The sequence below is a fragment of the Vicia villosa genome, linkage group LG3, assembly GCF_029867415.1.
Source record: "Vicia villosa cultivar HV-30 ecotype Madison, WI linkage group LG3, Vvil1.0, whole genome shotgun sequence".
Taxonomy (NCBI): Eukaryota; Viridiplantae; Streptophyta; class Magnoliopsida; order Fabales; family Fabaceae; genus Vicia; species Vicia villosa.
In genome coordinates this window covers 63,297,932-63,318,440 of record NC_081182.1, presented here as the reverse complement: position 1 = coordinate 63,318,440, position 20,509 = coordinate 63,297,932, and the positions used below count along the sequence as shown (strand labels likewise).

Genomic DNA, 20,509 nt, shown 5'->3' with positions numbered 1-20,509 from the left:
TCTTATATTCTTTCTTTTTCACCTTCTCAATTTTCTGCAAATGTTTCCTATTTCAGCTTCGTTTTTATCGCACATCTTCTTCTCTAATCTCTCAACTCTTTTGTTTTTTCTTTTTCATCTTCACTAATCTCTCATCTCTTCTATTTTTTTTTGTTAGCTTAATACCCTTTTTGGTCCTTTACCTATACCTCTGGATCCATTTTAGTCCCTTTTCTTTTAAAAGAACCAATTGAATCCCTTATGTCTTTAAATAGTGTCACGTTAGTCCTTTCCGTTAGGTCTGTTAGTCAAAGTCAAAATTACAGCCCACTTGGCATACACATAACGCTGATGTGGCACGTATTCATCAAAAACCCAGATTTCTGGCAACATTCATACCATTGCCCATAAATTCATCTCATTCTTGCAACATTCATACCATTGCTCATAAATTCATCTCATTCTTGCAACATTCATACTATTTTCCAGAAATTTATCCCATTTCTAAAACTCCTTTTTTACAATTTTTAAAATCTCATCTAAATATTCTTCAATTTTTATTTTTCTTGCAATTTGTGTAATCGGAGAAATTCTATATCCTTTGTTCTCAATCTTAAACCATCATCAAAACATACTTAAAATTAAACCCTTAAAAGTAGCTCCTTAAGGAATAGTTCTCAACCAAATTGAAGAAATCATATTGTTTAAATAATGAAGAAATCATATTCCAGAAAATTATCTACAGTAGTTGCAGAAAAAATGTAATACATAGTGGAATAGAGAGAGAGAACAGAGAAAGATTAACAAAATTCATACCCACATATATCCACAATAATTTCTTTTTGTTCACAATATTTGACTATTAAGTTTAGTGGTTTGAACATCTAATTTCATATATGGGGTATTTAACTCTCTCTCCCTCCACTGATTATGACAAATTGATTGAATTTTATACACCTAATTTCAAATCTGAGGTGTTTAACTTTCGTTAAAAAAAAGTAAACCTTAAACAAACACACGTAACGAAAAGGACAATGATTCTTATTATGATTGATAAACATATGAAGAAAGTGAGTAACGAATATGAGTGTCCAATATTTGATATTTTAGTGCTTTTGATTTTAACCAAGAAGATGAATAGTGTTTCAAAATATTTTGGGTTTGAAAATTTAGGATTTTTCTGGGTTCAAAGAGAATGAAGAAGATGATGACTAGGATGCCATGTAAGAAAAATTGACACCGTTAGTGAGAAATAAACGGAAAGGACGAATATGACACGGTTATAAAAAATAAAGGATTAATTTGGTCCTTTTAAAAGAAAAAAAGACTAAAATGGACCCATAGGTTTAGGTAAGGGACCAAAAAGGATATTAAGCCTTTTTGCTTCATTATAATAATTTTTATATTGTTTTATGCTATTATTTTATGTTTATTATTCCACTTTTGTCTAATTTGATAGTGTATGAATGTCTAAATACAAAGTTATGTTGTCATCTATATGTGTATGTATGATTCAATAAAATATTTGTAAAAAATCAAATCAACCGAACCGAATCAAACCGTATTGCTTTGGTTTGGTTTGGTTCAATTTTTTTCTAAAAGTCAACCGAACCAAACCAAAAATGCACAATTTTTTCTCTTGCAGTTTGAATGATTTTTTTCGTCAAAATCGCCTAAATCGCACTGCGAATACCCTTAAGTGGTTGTACCGACACATATAACTGAAGTTTCTAATTCTACAATAGGACAATTTGAATAAAAGCGTGATCCTTAATAAAAAGAACATTATAATAAAAGTTGATCCATATAATCAATTTCAATCGATCAATAAAATAAGACTCAGTTGTTGTTTAATTCTTAGATACTATTTTATTTCTAAAAAGTTATTTTAGATATAATTCTCTTTTTACATAAGATGAAAATCCTATATTTTTATTAATAATAAAATGTAACACATATAACTTTTTACTTCCTATTATGTTCATTCTTTTTTTAATTTTATATTAAAATTTAAAATTAAATATGCTTCATAATATTCCTATCAAAATATAGTAATTACCAAAAATTTAGGAATGCAATTTTTGAAAATAATGGTCGCAAAAATAATATTGTCAAAGATTATAATTTTAATTCTTAAAATAAACACACATGACGTTTGTTTCATTAATTACACATAAATATTTATGTTTTCTGAAAAATTAATTATGAGAATCTTAACCCAAATATATTTTTGTTGATATTTATCACATTTGTGAGTATAAAAGTAAAAGTAAAATTATATCTAATTATTTAAATTTATTCCAACTTTTATGAGAATCATATATGCCCATCCTTTACCTTGAAAATAAAAGCATACAAATATGAATGTTGTTTTATTCCTAAAATATTTTATATTCGAGAATCAATTTTTTAATTTTGAAATAAATACAAGAATCTATATTTATAACTTTTATATTTTTAGGAATAAACCTTTACAACCTTGAAACAAACACTCTTTAATTTAATTAAAGGCTATTTCGATATTATGAAACTGTATTAATGAGTATTATTTTTTTGTTGTAATAGGATGTTTCAAAATACAACTACAAAAGATTAATAATTTTTTTATATATAAATACTGAAATTAATTTAAACTAAACTTTCCTGATTAAATTAAATATCAACTTAGATGACTAATTTTTATAAAATAAAATGACAACTAAATAAAGTAATAAACAGCAAAATTAGCATCAATAATTTTTGCAGAACCCACATTTTAATAAACCGCGTGCTCCCGCCTTCAATGCTTCATTTCCTTCCTTTCTTTCTTTGTGTTTCAGAAAAGAAAATTTTACTTTCTTTTTTCTCTCTTCAATGCGTCACCACATATTACCATTTTACCCTTGCACCACCGTCTCATTTTTGTTTTCATTTATTTTCCCTGTTTCTATTTTAAAGATTTCTAACAAAACACATACACACGCTAACACACAAATATCCAAAAAAATATTAATAATAATAATAATTAAATAAAAAAACGAACGTGTTCTTGGGTTCAACCACTTTCTCTCTCTTGTTTCTCCTCATTTTCTTTCTCTCTCTTCTGAAACGAATTGAAATTGGCACAATCGCTAACAGAAATTCGCTGACACGCTTTGAAATTAAAACCTATCTGTGCTACGCATTTATGAACTCTTATCTCCTTCTTTAATTCCTTCTGCTCTGCTATCTGTTATGAAGTTACTCTGTGGCGGTTCTTGTTTCTTCACATTTCATTCTTCATTTTTCTGGAATTTCAATTTCAATTTCATTTTCAATCTCTCAGGTCTTCTTTCTAATGCTTCGTCCGTGAATCAATGAATGCATTGTAGAGAGTGACTCTCTGTTTTTCGGAATTTGAAACAGGTGATAGTGGAGAATTTGTTCAAGGTTTTGGTGATACTAATAAAGGCTTTGAAGGTGTTGTTGGTTCTCTAGATGGGGAAATGTGACGATGAACGCTGCATTTTTCCTCTTACAGGGTTGCAAATTAGGTATGTTTTCATGATTATGCATGCATGATGGTGCTGGTGCTTTGAAATTGAATGTTTGATGGTGTATTGATGAAATGAAATGCTGTTGTGAAATTGATGATGGAATTGATTTTAATTTGACTTTGACTTTAATTTGTTTATTTTTTATTTTTTGGTTATAATTATAGGGTTGAATTTTATTGGATCATGCGTTTATTTCTTTTTTTATGTGAAATTTTTTGTCAACTAAAATTGAAATGAGTTTTGTTTCATTCTTGAGCCTGGTGCTACGTTCTACGTTTTTTTAAAAATTATTTGATAATTAGTATTGAGTTCTTGGATTCTGGTTCATAGGTAATTTACTGTTTTTTGTTTTCTAGAGATTCAATGATAGTCACATTGTTTTCTTGGAATTGGAATGTTCAGCTGGCGTGAGGCTATTGATTCTTTCAGTTATAGTGATTTAAGAATTCAACAAAGTTTTCTGTTATTGTAACCGAAAATGTTTATGTTTATGTTGTTGTTGGTTTATCTACTACTGTGTTTTTCTCATACTGATCTAATTCATGTATGTGATTTGTTTTGCAGAGACTTGCAATCTTATTTTGCAGATCTTAGTCTTTTCCTCGCAAATGATAGTAAAAAAATGTATATTTTTGTTGACAATAGACCATGGTTGAGAGATCTTGGTTCACGGGGAGCACACTTTTGGCAATTGATGGTTACCAAGGTTGCTAAACACACCACAATCATTTGAAGTAATGGTTTCCTGGAATACAAGTTAATTGTTTTTTGTTTATCTGCAGTCAAGGTTGTCTCCTTTTGCATACAGCAAAAATCGAAGAGAAAAAAAAGAAGGGAAGGAGGTTTCTTCTCAACCAAGCACGAGTAAACCAAAGAAATTGTTCTCAGTGATTGAAGCAGTAGTGTCATCAAGAAAGAGAGTGTTGCTTCCTGTTAAAAACATAAGGAATTCTTTACAATTCAGCAGTGAACTACATAGAACTCTACATGGTTTTATTGTATTTGAAGTTGCATGGAACAATGTTCGTGGTATCAACTACTTTAATGAGCTCCAGGTGTTACAATCTCTCTGGCAAGCTTGTTATTTTTAAAGTTTGTTGTCTGTACAATCATTTATTGATTTTTCTTTTATTTTTCAGACTGATACATCACTGGCTATAGAAGCTAAACTTATGAAAAGATGGGAATTTGACAATATTGCTCAAGCTGCAAGCTGTATGTCTTCATGGTTCTCAGGAACACTTTCCGAACGGCAACTTTTGAAAGGGCACCTGGATTCTGCCTCAGGTGGTAACAGGAATTCCTATCATTGCTTTCATGTCAATGTACATGTTACATATAAATTTAGGATAGCATTTGTAAGAAGCATCTAGCTGTCTGTAGCTTTCAGATTTCCTGTGAGAGCAGACATATACATATGTACTGATACAGGCATATAGCTCAGCGCACACACACATCTCATAAAATGTTGATATATGAATTAATTAGTTATAGAGTTGAAGCAAAAGAGACTGGAGGCATCTTTTTCCCACTTAATCCCTCTCTATCCATTCAATTTTCCTTAACCTTTCTTTGGGTGGAGGCGAGGGTTGAGTTTGAAAAGTTAGAATTATATTCTAGAAGCTTAGTTTACTATTTTATCCTTTTTCCAAACATGACCACTGACTAAAGAGTTTATTGTATCTTACATGATCGATACTAGAGGCTGCATTGTTTTTTAGTTCTGTACTAACACGGACTTTCAATAAACATTTCTTTGTGAAATTTTGACAGGGGAAATATTTTATGATGCTAGTGAGATTCTTTCAGAGAATGTATCCATTGATGACGATGACGATAACATTTGCAATGATACCGTAACTTTTGAAGATAGTTTGGATACCATAACTGGAGCATATTCTGATGATGCCGAAGCGAAAACTGACACGCTGCACACACCTCCTTCTTCTGGGCCTTATAAGAGAAGAAAGTTACTGAATTCCTTTAGTGCTGAAGTTGATGTTGATAGCTATTCAGCAGCTGAAATTAATAACTCGTTGAATTGTTCCCCGAGGTCTGCATCTGTTTCTGATGATGGGGTTGAAACCACTCAGTATAATGATGCTCTACTGTTATTTAGGTTTAATGATCACGACCTCCCATTCAAATTAAGGGATGTTATTGTATCTGATCTGCGATTGCTTACTTTGTTAGAGGCTGGTCTTCCATCTTGGGTGATCTTCCTTCAGTCATATCCAGTGTTATGCAATCTTTATCGTCCTTGGATGTGTCCACTTGTTAGACTGTTATATGTTATAATGTCATTTGTCACTGTCCTCATTGGATTCTATGATTTATACAAAAATGTTCCAGTTCTCAAGGCAACTGCATCTCGTATATGTGGGCCTCTTTTTGATTGGATTGAAACTTGGGAGATGGTTTCAAGGGTCAAATACTTAGGGACAATGCTGTTTCTACATAACTTCCAGAAGGCTGTTAGGTGGTTTCTCGCCTTTACACATACTACACGGTCCTTTTTTTCAGTTCTTGTTCAACCTCTTATAGAGTCAGTGGTGGAGATTTTTGGATTTCTTCTCCCAAGCTTAAATATTTTGTTTGAACTATTAGAAAGCATATTCTCTGTCATTTGGTTTGGGATTGAGACTTCTTGCAATCTAGTGGGAGATGTGGTGGAACTACTCTTCTTGCCACTATGGTTTATCCTCACCGTTGTTTGGAGGATTGGTAGGTCATCACGTGTTTTGGACTTCTAGTGCTGTCTGTTATTTTTTAAGTTGACCATTGCTTTTAACAGCTTAGTAAATAATTTTCATCTGATATACAAACTATACTAATTACCTGCATGTTCTTTTCTTCAATGTACTGCAGCTACTTGTGTCTTATATCCTCTATTTTGGATTCTCTGGGAATTTCTATATGCCCCTGTTCGTCTAGTCATGACACTATTCAGTTTTCTGGCTGTAATATGCACACGCATTTTTAATATACTTGGAGAGGCATGGCAGTTTCTTGGTAGTGTAATCCGGTTGGCTTCATCTTCTGAAGCCACAGTCAGCAGTTATGAAGTTTCCGTGTGGCGCTCTCTTTGGAATGATCTTTTTTCGCAGGTTGTAAGATGGCCTATCAATAGTTTTTGGATGTAGGTAGTTTCATCAAAGAATTGATGGGTTTTTTATACTTACTTTTTCAGATTTTCCGAGCACTCAAAAGCATAGTATATGGGTTTGTTGCCTTTTTCGCAGCCTGCAACAGGCATCGACTAAGGTATATTTTTATTCTATTCCTATACTGGCAAATAATTTATCTATCACGTTTTTACATTTTTGTACTATAGCTTGAAAGACGGTGTTACTTAAAACTCATTGAGCCATTGCACTGATAAATTTAATGATAAAGTCAATATTATATTTAAGGGTAACATTGACATGAGACATTCAATATTAAAGTGATGTGTACTTCTTTAATTGAATTTCAAGGCAACACTGGTCATTTTTGGTAGAATAGGGAAATTAATATTGGAAGTGAAGCCAATCATTGTTTTAGATGTAAGGAATTTGGTAAATATGGCACACGGTTCATCTAAGTGAGAACTGAGAAATCCAACTCTATGATGGCTTTACCATTTTGTTGACAATGTATTATGGCAATATATTTATGAAAATACATTTTAAGAATAGTTTAAGGGATTGATTCTGACTAGGAAACTCCATAATCAACGTGTCAGTAGAATGAGCCTTGTGGCTCACAAAAATTGATCTTAGAAGGGGCCTTGGACTTTCAAAGAATTTAGCTAGTTGGAAAATAGGATGACTCTATTCAATGAAGGAGTAAGGAATTGGTAAAAAGTAACACAATGATAGACTTAAAGATAATTTACAATTATTTCCCATTTGTGAAAAGGCTGAATAAATATTTGTCGCTAACTTTAATTTGGCATGGTCATATGCAGTATCTATAATCATATGCAGGAGTTTATCCAAAGGTTATATGGTCGATGCCAAAGATCACATCAGTCAGATCTTACCGGCAATAGAAAAACTTGTTTGGCAGTGGATCTGGTGAGAACCGTTAAATTGAGTAGAATGTTGTTTGTTGTGGAAAATCTTATTCTAGCTCTTATTTAATAAGCTTTTTTTTCTCCCTTCAGTTTTTAAAATCCCTGTTCCATGTTGACGCTTATATAGTTTTGATTGAGGAAAAATGATAAATAAGCTGGAGCAAAACTCTCTTCACTGATTTAAAATGGAATTCTTTTCTTTTTTTTTGACCGAAAAATGGAATTCTTTTAAAATGCACAAAACAAATCAAAATTGTTTCTGGAGCGTGTAGTTCCTTCTAAAAGTTACAGCATTGCTACATGTTACTTTCTGTTAAATAAATTAGAATAAGCCTATTTTTTCTTATTGCTTCTATAGATCAAATAAATTTGATAGCATTCTTGAGTTGTGCTGCTTTGTATGGAAATAAGCTATCATTATTGAAGACATTAATTGATTCTCAAGGCCACTTATATAATATTCATTTCAATTCCAGGCAGAAGAAAAAAAGAAAGTTTAGCTATGTCTATCAAGATACCGCTCTTGCGTTTGCAAAACTAGTTTGACAATCCTGACATCAATCAACTGCACAGAAACACGGTGTTTGGGCGTTCAGGCATCCGGGTGTACAGCTGCTTCTTCTGCGATCCCATACGATTACATACAAAGAGTCTGAGATATTCGTTTTCTTGGTGACAAATTTTGTTTATACACTTTTCACCTAAGCTCCATCTTTTCTCTTACTACGATTTGCATAGTCTAAGTTATCATATGTATATATGTATAGGAAACGTGTAAATTTAGTCAAAGTAATTAATTCCTTCAATGTATATATATTCAACACATCAATTTTGCATAGTTGACAACCACCGAGTATATAAATTTCTAACTAGCATTGTGCCCGTGTTTTATCTAGAAGTGAGCAACTACATATTAATGCTTTAAATTTTAATAGTTAGATCCTATTTAAGATGGGACCTCTTTATTTAAGATGGCATTCAATCCTCTCACTCTATATTTAAGAAGTACTCCTATTTAAGATGGGACCTCTTTATTTTAAAAACAATTGAAATAAAATACTACTACTGCTTTAAATATAAAATTCTTTTCGTTAAGACTCCTTTTAAATTTGTAAGTATATTAATTATTTACTTACCAACATATTCTTAATTTTTCTTTTGATATATTTGTCTAGCACTTGTACTTTACTTAGCCCTTTCAAAGGCCTTATCGGTAGAGTCAACCATCTCTGTAGGGGATTAATTCAAATTGACTTGAAGGGTAGCTATAGCAGTGGCTTCATCTTCGACACCTTCGACGGTGTCGGTCTTTGTATATACCAGAATCCACCCGGTTAGGATAATATATTTATCTATGGTAATATACTTCTTGATCCGGTTAGGTTAATATATCTTTGATCGATAAGTGAAAAGTGTTATGTTAATATACCTTTGACTCGGTTAGATTAATATATCTATGACCGATTAGTAAAAAGTGTTATGTTAATATACCTCTGGCCTGGTTAGGTTAATACACCTCTAATCGATAAATAAAAAGTGTTATGTTAACATTACCTCTGGTCCGGTGTTATACCCCAAATTTGCCATATCTTTTTCACATTTTATCTAGCTTATAGCTCTTGCTCATTTACATGCATAGCTCTCTTAATCATTCATTTAGATATCATGGCATTCATGTGACATCTTAGGTCAAAGGTTTGTTAATTTGTCCTCAATGATATTTGGTTCTTCATGTTGCTTGTGATGCAAGTTATTAGGATTCTATTAAGTTTCACTAGGGAAGAAAGAAGAAAGACTTTAAATAAAGAAGAAGAATTGAAGATATTTACATTTGGCAATAAGTTGACTTTTGATCAACAAGTCAACCATGGAAGGTAGACTTTTGTTGACTAAATTATATTGACTTTCCCATTCATGATCAATTCCTGCTACAATTTTAGATACAATGTTGGATGCATACAATGGTTATTAGAGTCAAATTGAAGGATTTCAAAACAATTTGATTTCAAATTGAAAAAGGAGGAAAATTGTTATTTTCATTCAAATCACTTGGATCACAAGTCATTAGTCATTACAAGGCTAAAAAGTGCAATTACAAAAGAGAGAAAAAATTACAATGAAAAAATTACATTTTAGAACAATTGACTTTTTGGATAAATTGTTGGCTTTTGGTCAACAAACAGTTGACCATAGACCTTGACCATTGACCTTTACTTCTAAAATAAAACTAATCCTGGTCTTCAATTCCACCCATTGCCACTTCATCTTGACCTTTATATTTTTTTCATGTATAAGAAGGCTTAAAAAATTCCAAACCATGCTTGGTTCTATGCATGACTTGCTCCCTTACACCATGTTATCAACCTGTAAAACCATTCCAATTGTAAAGCGTATGCTGATCCATCAGTACAACGTTCATGTCATCATCAACATGGTTCAAGCTGGACATGTGTAAATAGATTCAAACAAACACTCATGATGCAATAATACAATCCATGCAGTGCAGCCAATCACACAGCACAAGTTCAAGGCAACTTAAAATCAAGAGAAATGCATCCACAGTTCAGACATGTCCATAATCATCATTCAATTCAAGCATAAGAGTCTAAGAACCATACATACAATTCAAATAAAATACATACAATGCATCATTCATGTTCAGTACCTCATCTCAACATGTGCAGTCAACTATTCATGTCCAAACTTCATTACAATACTCATACCCAGGGCCGGATTTGGGCCTGTGCAGTCTGGCCTCAAAAAATTCAGGGCCTCAAATTTTTATTTTATGCTGAGTAGATCCAGCCCAATCAAGCCTAAAATACTGCACAGGGCCTAAAGTTAAATAACAATTCAAATCCAGCCCAATCAAGCCTAAAATACTGCACAAGGCCTAAAGTTAAATAACAATTCAAGTCCAGCCCATAAAATACACACGACATTGGTTATATATATAATGATATAGTAATATAATATGTTGTTGCTAGATAGGTTACGCGCCGTACATGATAGATTGATAGTGGTGGTCACGGCATTGTCATTACTGTGAAGTGAAAGAAAGCTTTAAAAAATTCTGCACTAACATTAGAAAGAATAAAGTTACTTCCTAAATTACCAGGTTCATCAATATTTTTATATTTTATTAATTGTACAAATTTTACTTCTTTATTATTATTATTATTATTATTATTATTATTATTATTATTATTATTATTATTATTATTATTATTATTATTATTATTATTATTATTATTATTATTATTATTATTATTAGTATTATTATTATTATTATTATTATTATTATTATTATTATTATTATTATTATTATTATTATTATTATTATTATTATTGTTATTGTTATTATTATTATTATTATTGTTGTTATTATTATTATTATTATTATTATTATTATTATTATTTTACAAATTTTAATGTTTTTTTATTGTTAATTTCTTATAAGTTATATAATCTTTTAATATAAACTCTTTAATTATATAAATTCTTAAAAAAAAAAAATTCATAATTTATTCGTGAAAATAAAAATTTATTTTTGAATTGCTAATTTGTTAAATTATAAATTTATTCTTTAATCACTCATTATCTTTAGTTTTTTTATCGGTTCAACTTTGATGTCTTCTCAAACTCAACATCTCAGATTTGATCAAGAACAACAGGAAATTTCAGTTTTTTTTTTATTCTTGAAACATGTCTTCTAAATTACCTCCTAAAACTAGAAAGTTTGATTCTGGATATGAGAGGCGTAAGAAAAAGAAAAGACTTGATGAATTAACTCAATCTCAATTGGGAGCTCTTGATAAATTCATATTTAAAGAATAAAAAAATTTAGTTGAAAATCAAAATGCTGATAATGTTGATGTAGAAATTTTTGAAAACGTGGTAACTACTGAAAATATAGAAGATAATGGTGATGTTAATGCTACTGCAAATGATAACTTAGACTTTGAAATAGTTGATGTTGAAAATGTTGATAATGTTAGTGACAATGGAAAAGATATATTTGATCCGAGAATTTGGGATTCTCTTAATTCCAAAAGTATTGATTTATTAGCTACAAAAGGTCCTAAAAGAGATTTCTCTATTGTGAAGGGTCCTAAAGATAAATCGTCTAGACGATTTACAGCTAATTTGTATACTAGAGTTTTATCAAATGGAGAGAAGTGTGATAGAGATTGGCTTGTTTACTCAAAAGAGCTTAATAGAGCATTTTGTTTTTGTTGTAAGGTTTTTAAAAAAGGGATTGGTAAAGATCAATTAGCAAATTAGGTTTTTGTGATTGGGCACATGTTGGTGAAAGACTTAGAGAACATGAAATAGGCATGGAACATATTAAGAATATGACTACTTGGCATGAGTTGAGTCATAGAATGCAAAATTTTGAGACTATTGATAAAACATCTCAAAGATTGATTAACAAAGAAAAGGATCACTGGAAAAGTGTTTTAAAAAGAATTATTTCAATGGTGAAATTTCTTGCTAAACATAGTTTAGCCTTTCGTGGTTCTAATGAGAGATTGTACCAAAATAGCAATGGCAATTTTTTAGACTTAATTGAAATGTTAGCGGAATTTGACCCAGTTATCCAAGAACAGGTTAGACGTATTACAAATGATAATATTCATGTTCACTTTCTTGGACATAGTATCCAAAACGAGATAATACTTTTGCTTGCTTCTGCAATTAAAAATGAGATCATTAGAAAAATCAAACAAGCAAAGTATTTTTCAGTGATACTTGATTGTACTCCTGATGTTAGTCACCATGAGCAAATGTCTTTGATAATACGATATGTGAATGTTTCTTCAAATTCCGTAAGTGTTAAGGAATCTTTTTTAGGATTTATGAATGTGGATAATACAATTGGCCAAGGGCTTTTTTATGTTTTACAAAATGAATTGAAAAAGCTTGATCTTGACTTATTTGATGTGCGAGGACAATGTTATGATAATGGGTCAAATATGAATGGAAAACATCAAGGTGTACAAAAGAAATTTCTAGACATGAATCCAAGAGCCTTTTATACTCCATGTGGTTGTCATAGTCTTAATTTGACGTTGTGTGACATGGATAACTCGTGTGTTAAAGCTAAAAGCTTTTTCGGAGTTGTTCAACGCATTTATACTATTTTTTCTAATTCCACTAAGAGATGAAAAATTTTAAAAGATAATGTCAAAGGGTTGACTCCAAAATCATTATCATCTACTCGATGGGAGAGTCATATAAATAGTGTCAACGCTATAAAATCTCATATGTCAGGTTTTAGAGAAGCATTGCTTGAAGTGTCGGAAATAGATCTCGATTCTAAAATAAGAAGTGAAGCTAGATCCTTAGCCACAAATGAGCTTGGTGATTTTGAGTTTTTAATGAGTATAATTATTTGGTTTGAAATATTATACGAAATTAATTTGGTTAGCAAGCTTTTACAGTCAAAGAACATGCTTATTGATGTTGCTATGGAAAAAATAAAAGGGCTGATTTCTTTTTTTGAGAGATATAGAGAAAGTCGTTTTGATAAGACCTTGGATAATGCTAAAGAAATTTCTATTGAAATGAATATTGATCCAGTATTTCCTCAAAGACGAATAATTAGAAGAAAAAGACAATTTGATGAAAATTTGATTACCCCGTCAGTTGAGTTATCTGAAGAGGAATCTTTTAGGGTTAATTATTTTCTCTACCTTGTTTAATCAAGCCATTGTATCTCGTAAAAAGAGATTTGAGCAGTACCAACAGTATGAAAGTATTTTTGGTTTCTTGTTTACTTCACATAAGTTACAATCATTAGATGATGCAACCTTGGAGTCTTGTTGTAATCATTTTGAGCATGCATTGAAACATAATGATCGGTTTGATATTGATGGGAGAGAGTTATGCGTGGAGTTAAAGTTATTAAGAAATATCTTGCCTGAAGAAATAACAGGACCTATTGATATATTAAAATATTTAAAAGGCATGGATTATTTTTCTAATACAATTATTGCATATAGGATTTTACTAACCATTCCTGTAACAGTTGCTTCTACTGAAAGAAGTTTTTCAAAATTAAAGTTGTTGAAGTCTTACTTGCGGTCTACCATGTTACAAGAAAGACTTAATGGCTTAGCATTAATAGCAATTGAGAATGATATCTTAGAGACAATACAATATGAAGACTTGGTTGATGATTTTGCTTCAAAAAGTGTTCGAAGGATAGCTCTTTTTAAATAGATAGAATGTTGATCGTAATATTAACTTGAAATTGTATTTTAATATTATTATTTAAAATATAATTATTTTCAATGTTATTTATAAGAATGACTATTTTTTGATTTTATTTACAATTTAAATAAATAGAGAATACTTTTATTTAAATTATTTTTATATTTTTCATTAAAGATCCATTTTTAAAATTAGATCAGGGCCTCCAAATTTTTTGAGATAGCGCTACTCATACCATGTGCAAACCAAAAACAGGATACAAGGTGCCATCATGCCATTCAAGCAAGGACATCCAACATAGTTTTGCAACATGATTGTCAACATACGTCAAGCAGCATACAATGCATCATGAATATTCAAGTTTGAAACAGTTTAAAGTACAAGGGGAATAATTCAAGAAAGCCACTCATTTTATATAATTTCACTTTAACTACTATCCACACTTAAATGTTAAACTTTCTAAACCACCACGCTCCCAACCTTCAACCTCATTTCTAACTACCTAAAGTTCGGTACAAACTAACCCTTAATCATTCTCTAACCAACTTAACTTCCTTAACAAACTTTCAACCAACTTGTAACCATGTAACAACCTAACTACCTCTAAAAAAACCTTAAACCACCTATCCCATCATAATGACCAAACTACCCCTAAAAGTTACTTCCCTCCAAAACCATTCAAACTAACTAACTTTTGAAACTCAAACTAACACACTTCCACTTCATTTTTTTCACTAAATTCAGTTGAATACAAACATGAATCTCTACTCAATTTCACACTCAAAGAAACACATTTTCTAACTAATTCTCAAAACTCAATCCTAACCCTTGGTAAGCTCTTGGCGTTGGATCACCATCCAAGGGAAAATATTCAATGATCTCTAGCCACCTCAACCTCTTTTCCCTCCAAAACTCATTCAACCTCAACTTTAAAAATTGTCCCATTTTGAAGGTGCGAGAAACACAAGAAGGGAGATTTGAATTGGGTTTCACCAAATATAACCTTTCCGCAACTCAAACACAAAGCTAACAAGTGACTAAAAATAAATGAACACAATCATCTTTATCCTGGTTCACTATTGACGAAGTTACTCTAGTCCACCCACCAAGGTGATTTTGCCTTATCAACAAGGACTTAATCCAATATAATCAACTGATTACAGACAACTACAATAAGTCTGATCAACCTTGTTGGCAAGTCTAACAAGTTTGTTGATCCTTAATGTCAAGACAAATACAACCACACTAAGTCTGATCAACCTTGTTAACAACCCTAACAAGTTCAACTAATCCTTAATGTCAAGCTGTAGACAACCACACCGCGTCCGATAAACCTTGTTGAAAATCCTAACAAGTTCATCCGATCCTTATTGCCAAACCACTATAATCGCAACCAAAGCCTTCTTGAGAATCCTGACTAAACATAGTCTCTCAAGGAACCTATTAATAACCGTTGATTACAAAAATGTGTATTACAGAGATGCTTCTAATAAGCATATTACACAATATTTAAGTACAACAACACATAAGTGTTGAAAGAAAAATATGAACAAAAGTTCCTTGCTAAAAATACAAAACTATACAAAGAATATCTCAACAAAATTTGTGCAACGTTTTGGTGTAGTTTTTAGAACTGATTAGTTAATTTCAAATTCTTCCAAGTCTTCTTTTTATAGCTGAAGAAATAAATCCGTTGAAGGGTAGAATAGGAAACACAAATCCAGTTGTTTTGTCTCCAATTGTCATGGTGGTAATGGTAGAGAACAAGTACAAGTAGGACTGTCCTTACGCCACCCTATAAGAGTAGACGTCATTGCCCTTGTGTTTGAATAATTGGGGATTGAGATATCATCGATAAAGTCCTAAAGGGCCCGATCAACTAACTCTCCATCATTTAAGTGACATGGTGAATTCCTCGGTAGTGGATGACAAGATCACATGGCGAGCATGTGATCTAACCCGACCCAGCCCCTCTTATGGGAGGAAGTAGTAAGCCATATACTAATTGAGTGGAATAAGACACCCTTAAGGAATAACTGAAGTAATCATTGGACTAAAGTCATTCCCAACATAATATGATGTTTCACCTCAATAGTTATCCCAAAGAGTCAAATTTAGAAGATGTGTAATCAATTCTGATCCATACTGTGTACTCATCGCAGATACATTATATAAAAATAAAATGTACATTTCTCATCAAAGTGTATATATTTTTATCAAAATCACTTTCATTAATTATCAAAAAAAAAATTTTAATTGAATTTAAAAAAATATTAAATTTTGTGTTGGAGGATTGGTGTACATATTTGAATCAGATGTGAGTGAAAAACATGACAATGGTTGCACAAATAAATTGTGAAGTATATGTTGATAAAGTAAACTTTAGAAATAAATTTTAAATTTTCCCCTTACAAAATATAGTAAGAATTTATGGAACACTTGATCAATTACCGATTAACTTCCACAAACTCTCAAGTATTTATTGGAAAACTATTCAATTAATAATTCAAACAACTACAATTTGCCAACTCAAACTTTAGCAGCAATGAAACAAAATCCAACGTTCGAATTATATAAAGATAAAGTAGTTTTGGGAGTAAAACATCCAGTAAACGTCAATAAATCCAATTAACTCCTTCTCTATTTTCAACAAAATGAACGTTTATTTGTCATATAGTCACTCTAATCTCACATGTTTTTTGACCAAACCGCTGCAGAAAACACGTGGACTAAATCGAATCCAATAAAAGAAACACCCCACAGTCCTACACTGAAGTCGAAGTGTAGACTACATTTCATCGAATCTATCGCACCGGCAACCAGTACAAACATAAAAACGGTCGTGTTTCTTTGAGCAACGTGTTATCATCATTCACTGGGTCCCTTTCCCTTCCCAACATCATCTTCATCATCATGCTTCATGCATATAAAACCATACAACTCTCTTCTACTCTCACACACACTCACTCTCATTCTTTCATATCCTTCTAACCATGCATCGTCTACTCATTCTCTCCATCTTCTCACTCACAGCACTACTTGCACTTACAGAAGGTAACTACATTGGTGTTAACTATGGTCGCATAGCCAACAACCTCCCCTCAGCCTTCAAAGTCGTCAAACTCCTCAAATCACAAGGAATCAACCGCGTCAAACTCTTCGACACCGACCGTGCCGTTCTCCGAGCACTATCCGGCTCCGGAATCAAAGTAACCGTCAACCTCCCCAACGAACAGCTCTTCTATACAGCCAAGAGACTCTCCTACGCAATCTCATGGCTCAACAGAAACGTCGTCGCTTACCAACCCCACACACTCATCGAAGCCATCGCAGTTGGCAATGAAGTCTTCGTCGACCCACATAACACCACCAAATACCTTATCCCCGCCATGAGAAACATTCACAAAGCTCTTATCAAGAACAACCTCCATAACACCATCAAAGTTTCTTCCCCAATCGCACTCTCTGCTCTCGGATCCTCATATCCATCTTCAACCGGTTCATTTAAACCGGAACTAATCGAACCGGTTATTAAACCCATGCTTGATTTCATCCGCGAAACGTCGTCGTATTTAATGGTAAACGTGTATCCGTTTTTCGCTTACGAGTCAAACGCTGACGTCATTTCTCTAGACTACGCTCTGTTTCGTGAGAACCCGGGTAACATGGATCCGGGTAACGGGTTAAAGTATTTTAACATCTTTGATGCTCAAATCGACGCCGTTTTTGCGGCGCTTTCGGGTCTTAAATACGACGACGTTAGGATCGTTGTGAGTGAGACAGGGTGGCCTTCGAAAGGAGATAGTGATGAGGTGGGTGCGTCCCCAGAGAACGCTGCTGCGTACAACGGTAACCTTGTTAAAAAGATTCTCACTAACGGTGGGACCCCCTTGAGACCCAATGCAAATCTGACCGTTTATTTGTTTGCACTTTTTAATGAGAATGGAAAGGTGGGGCCTACCTCGGAGAGAAATTTTGGAATGTTTTACCCTAATATGGAGAAGGTTTATGATGTTCCGTTTACGGTGGAGGGATAAAAGGGATGGAAGAGAAACTAGTTGACCTGAGATATTAATTCATAGTTTATGTGATCACTTGGAAATTTGTTTCAATGGATTCTGGATTGGATTGTATCATTTGTAATCTTGGGTGTTACTTTGAATTTGTTTGTATCAATTAAATTTATTTGTAACTAAAATTTGCTTTGGAGATACATTTTGATTTTGTAATTCATATTAGAATGTTACTAGTCGCCTTATTATGTGTAACAGTAATAAAATAGAGTGGTTGACTATGGAAATATGTTTTAGGCTAAATTATAATTTTGGTCTACTTATTTTTGTGTTTTCACAATTTTAGATCTTTTATTTTGTTTTTAAATATATTTGGTCCTTCATCCCACTTTAGCTTGCAAAAAAAACGCTTATGTATCACATTTTAAAAACATAAGTGTTTTTAAGCTAAAATGGAGATGAGAGACCAAAAGTGTTTAAGAACAAAATAAGGGAACTAAAATCGTGAAAATATTAAAATAAAGGACCAAAACTGTAATTTAGCCTATGTTTTAACTAGTTCTCATATTTGAAGCTTAAGGAGAAATATTCTTGTTCCAAAGAGTAAATTATTTACACTTATTTCACATCTTAAACCATTAATTTTTTTTCCAATCTAATAGTTAAAAATAATAAGTAATATTTTCTCTCTCCATATTTAATTACGTATTATTTTTAACCATTAGATTAAAAAGAATTAATAGTCAAGATGTAGAATAAGTGTTGATAACTTACTTTTGAAGATTATTATTATTATTATTATTATTATTATTATTATTATTATTATTATTATTATTATTATTATTATTATTATTACTACATAGCTTCACTTAGTATGTTAATATCCATTTTTAATATTTAAATACATATCTTTAAAATCCGAGTTTCATATCTATATATCTTCTATATACTCCATTCATATTATTCATATCACAAAAAATTGTCTTACGTAAGTAATGCAGAGTTTTTTTAAAAAATATTGAATTTATTAATTTTAGTGATAAAATTAATATTATTTATTAGAATAGTTTTATTAATTGTAATGAAAGATAATAAATAAAAGTATAGTAGTAGAAAAATAATAATAAATGTTACATTGGTATAAAAAACAGACAATTATTTTGAGACAAAAAAATAAATGAGACTTTTTATGAGACGGAGAGAGTATAATTCTAAAGCAAACTATATGAAGTGAGTGTGAATTTTGAAATCAAAATCACTAGATCCGAAAAAGGAATTTCTTTGGATCAATTTCATTATGTGGAAAAGATCTTACAGAAATATAATTATTTTGACTGGAAATCTGCGTGCACGCCATACGATCTAAGTGTGAAACTGTTTAAGAACACTAATGAAAGTGTCAGAAAAACTCAATATGTGAGAATTATTGGTAGTCTTAGGTATGCCTCTGATTGTACTAGACCCGTCATTGCATATGTCATAAGATTGTTGTGTATGTTTACTAGTAGATTGAGTAATAAGCATTGATAAACTATTTAGCGAGTCATGCGGTACTTTAAAAGGATCATGAATCTCAGTTTACATTATCAAAGATTTCCTACTGTATTATTAGAAGGATATAGTGATTCAGATTATAAGGATATAGGGAGATGAATTTGAAAAAGTTCTTTAAATCAAGTCCCATATTATGTGTTAGTTGAAAAAATTCCTTAGTCTTACATTGCTTAAATGAGATATCTTAGCTAATTCACTTTATTATATAAGGAAATAAGGAAATTTCTTGTTTCATTTCAAAACACAAAAAAAATTCCTTTTGCTGGGTTTTTTCTTCCTCACTCTTACAACTCTGTGTTTTTCAAGTTGTCGAAATGCCAACTTCTCCTCCCTTTCTTTCTACTCGTTGAATTTTTCAAGTACTTTCTTGAAATCTCTTTAGAAAATTATGTTAATTTCTCCTTGCTTGAGTTGAGAAGTGATCAAGTATAATTTTTTGTATTTCTCTTGTTTGAGAAATTATTTTGAGTGATCGACCATTATTGAATTCTTTTTGAAGAATTATTTAAATTTCTCCTTGTATGAGAAATTATTACTACTATTCTTTATACCAAATACTAAGATTAGTTTTGCATAATTTTAGAGAGTACCGTGAAACGTCTTAAAGAGAGCGAACTGTTCCGCGACTCATCCTAACAATTTTTCAAAATCGTAAAACAACAGGTGCCATACCATTCTTGAGGTGGAAGACCTCGAGGCATCTCTAGCTACAACTCAAGAAAGTCTTCAAAATCTCGCCTTGAGAATCACACTTTGACTCATGAGCCGGATAAAGCAATAAATGTCATTCTTGTTTCCGTTCTAGATTCTTTTTGAGAATGTTTTCCAACAAGTAAATCATTTTTATCCTCTCTTGCGTATTTAAAGAGAGTGAGTCTGTATGTACGAACCAGGTGTTAGAAGATGGGAATATCATATTACTCAAAGACTAGCCAAACGAGAGTGTAGTTTTTTTTAAAAATGTTTATGTCTAGTATTTTCTGGGCGTTTGTAAATACAACACCATGCATTTAAAAACATGTATACTTGAATTTGATATTTGGATACCGTTGTTACCTGAAGTATTTGTGTAAGATCTAAGTATGTTGTCCGGGAGATAATTTTACTTTACGAAGTTTATTGGATGTTTCTGAGGACCGTGCCCGGTGTCGCTACCGCGAAAATTAACAGAGTCG

The 20,509-nt window shown here is 31.7% G+C and overlaps 3 protein-coding genes and 1 pseudogene across 4 annotated transcripts; all 4 read left to right on the top strand.

Annotated features, from left to right (window-relative positions):
- The first annotated feature begins 2,694 nt into the window (after window positions 1–2,694).
- Window positions 2,695–8,477, top strand: LOC131661672 (uncharacterized). 2 transcript variants are annotated; one of them, XM_058931280.1, is made up of 10 exons: window positions 2,695–3,211; window positions 3,364–3,491; window positions 4,059–4,200; window positions 4,277–4,549; window positions 4,634–4,781; window positions 5,268–6,218; window positions 6,363–6,601; window positions 6,685–6,758; window positions 7,444–7,552; window positions 8,028–8,477. In XM_058931280.1, exons 2-10 carry the CDS (start codon window positions 3,436–3,438, stop codon window positions 8,049–8,051), a joined length of 2,016 nt encoding a protein of 671 aa, XP_058787263.1. In that variant the 5' UTR covers window positions 2,695–3,211; window positions 3,364–3,435; the 3' UTR covers window positions 8,052–8,477. The 2 variants fall into 2 exon arrangements, with proteins under 2 accessions (XP_058787263.1, XP_058787262.1); XM_058931279.1 differs by having other exon boundaries at window positions 2,695–3,283.
- A 2,704-nt stretch (window positions 8,478–11,181) lies between these two features.
- LOC131658208 (uncharacterized) lies at window positions 11,182–12,719 on the top strand (annotated as a pseudogene).
- Window positions 12,720–12,818: 99 nt separating this feature from the next.
- LOC131658207 (uncharacterized) lies at window positions 12,819–13,776 on the top strand. The gene is made up of 2 exons (XM_058927529.1): window positions 12,819–13,229; window positions 13,342–13,776. The coding sequence occupies exons 1-2, from the start codon at window positions 12,819–12,821 to the stop codon at window positions 13,774–13,776; spliced, it is 846 nt and encodes a 281-aa protein (XP_058783512.1).
- A 2,821-nt stretch (window positions 13,777–16,597) lies between these two features.
- LOC131655953 (glucan endo-1,3-beta-glucosidase 11-like) lies at window positions 16,598–18,070 on the top strand. The gene has a single exon (XM_058925752.1). The coding sequence runs from the start codon at window positions 16,761–16,763 to the stop codon at window positions 17,802–17,804; it is 1,044 nt and encodes a 347-aa protein (XP_058781735.1). The 5' UTR covers window positions 16,598–16,760; the 3' UTR covers window positions 17,805–18,070.
- The last annotated feature ends 2,439 nt before the right edge of the window (window positions 18,071–20,509 follow it).

Bases quoted from the DNA above. Each gene is read 5' to 3' on its own strand.
- LOC131661672 (XM_058931280.1), top strand. From the start codon at position 3,436: ATGGGGAAATGTGACGATGAACGCTGCATTTTTCCTCTTACAGGGTTG. The intron at 4,782-5,267 runs GTGGTAACAGGA...AAATTTTGACAG, and splicing joins GCACCTGGATTCTGCCTCAG to GGGAAATATTTTATGATGCT. The intron at 7,553-8,027 runs GTGAGAACCGTT...TTTCAATTCCAG, and splicing joins CTTGTTTGGCAGTGGATCTG to GCAGAAGAAAAAAAGAAAGT.
- LOC131658207 (XM_058927529.1), top strand. From the start codon at position 12,819: ATGTCAGGTTTTAGAGAAGCATTGCTTGAAGTGTCGGAAATAGATCTC. The intron at 13,230-13,341 runs GTTAATTATTTT...ACTTCACATAAG, and splicing joins CTGAAGAGGAATCTTTTAGG to TTACAATCATTAGATGATGC.
- LOC131655953 (XM_058925752.1), top strand. From the start codon at position 16,761: ATGCATCGTCTACTCATTCTCTCCATCTTCTCACTCACAGCACTACTT.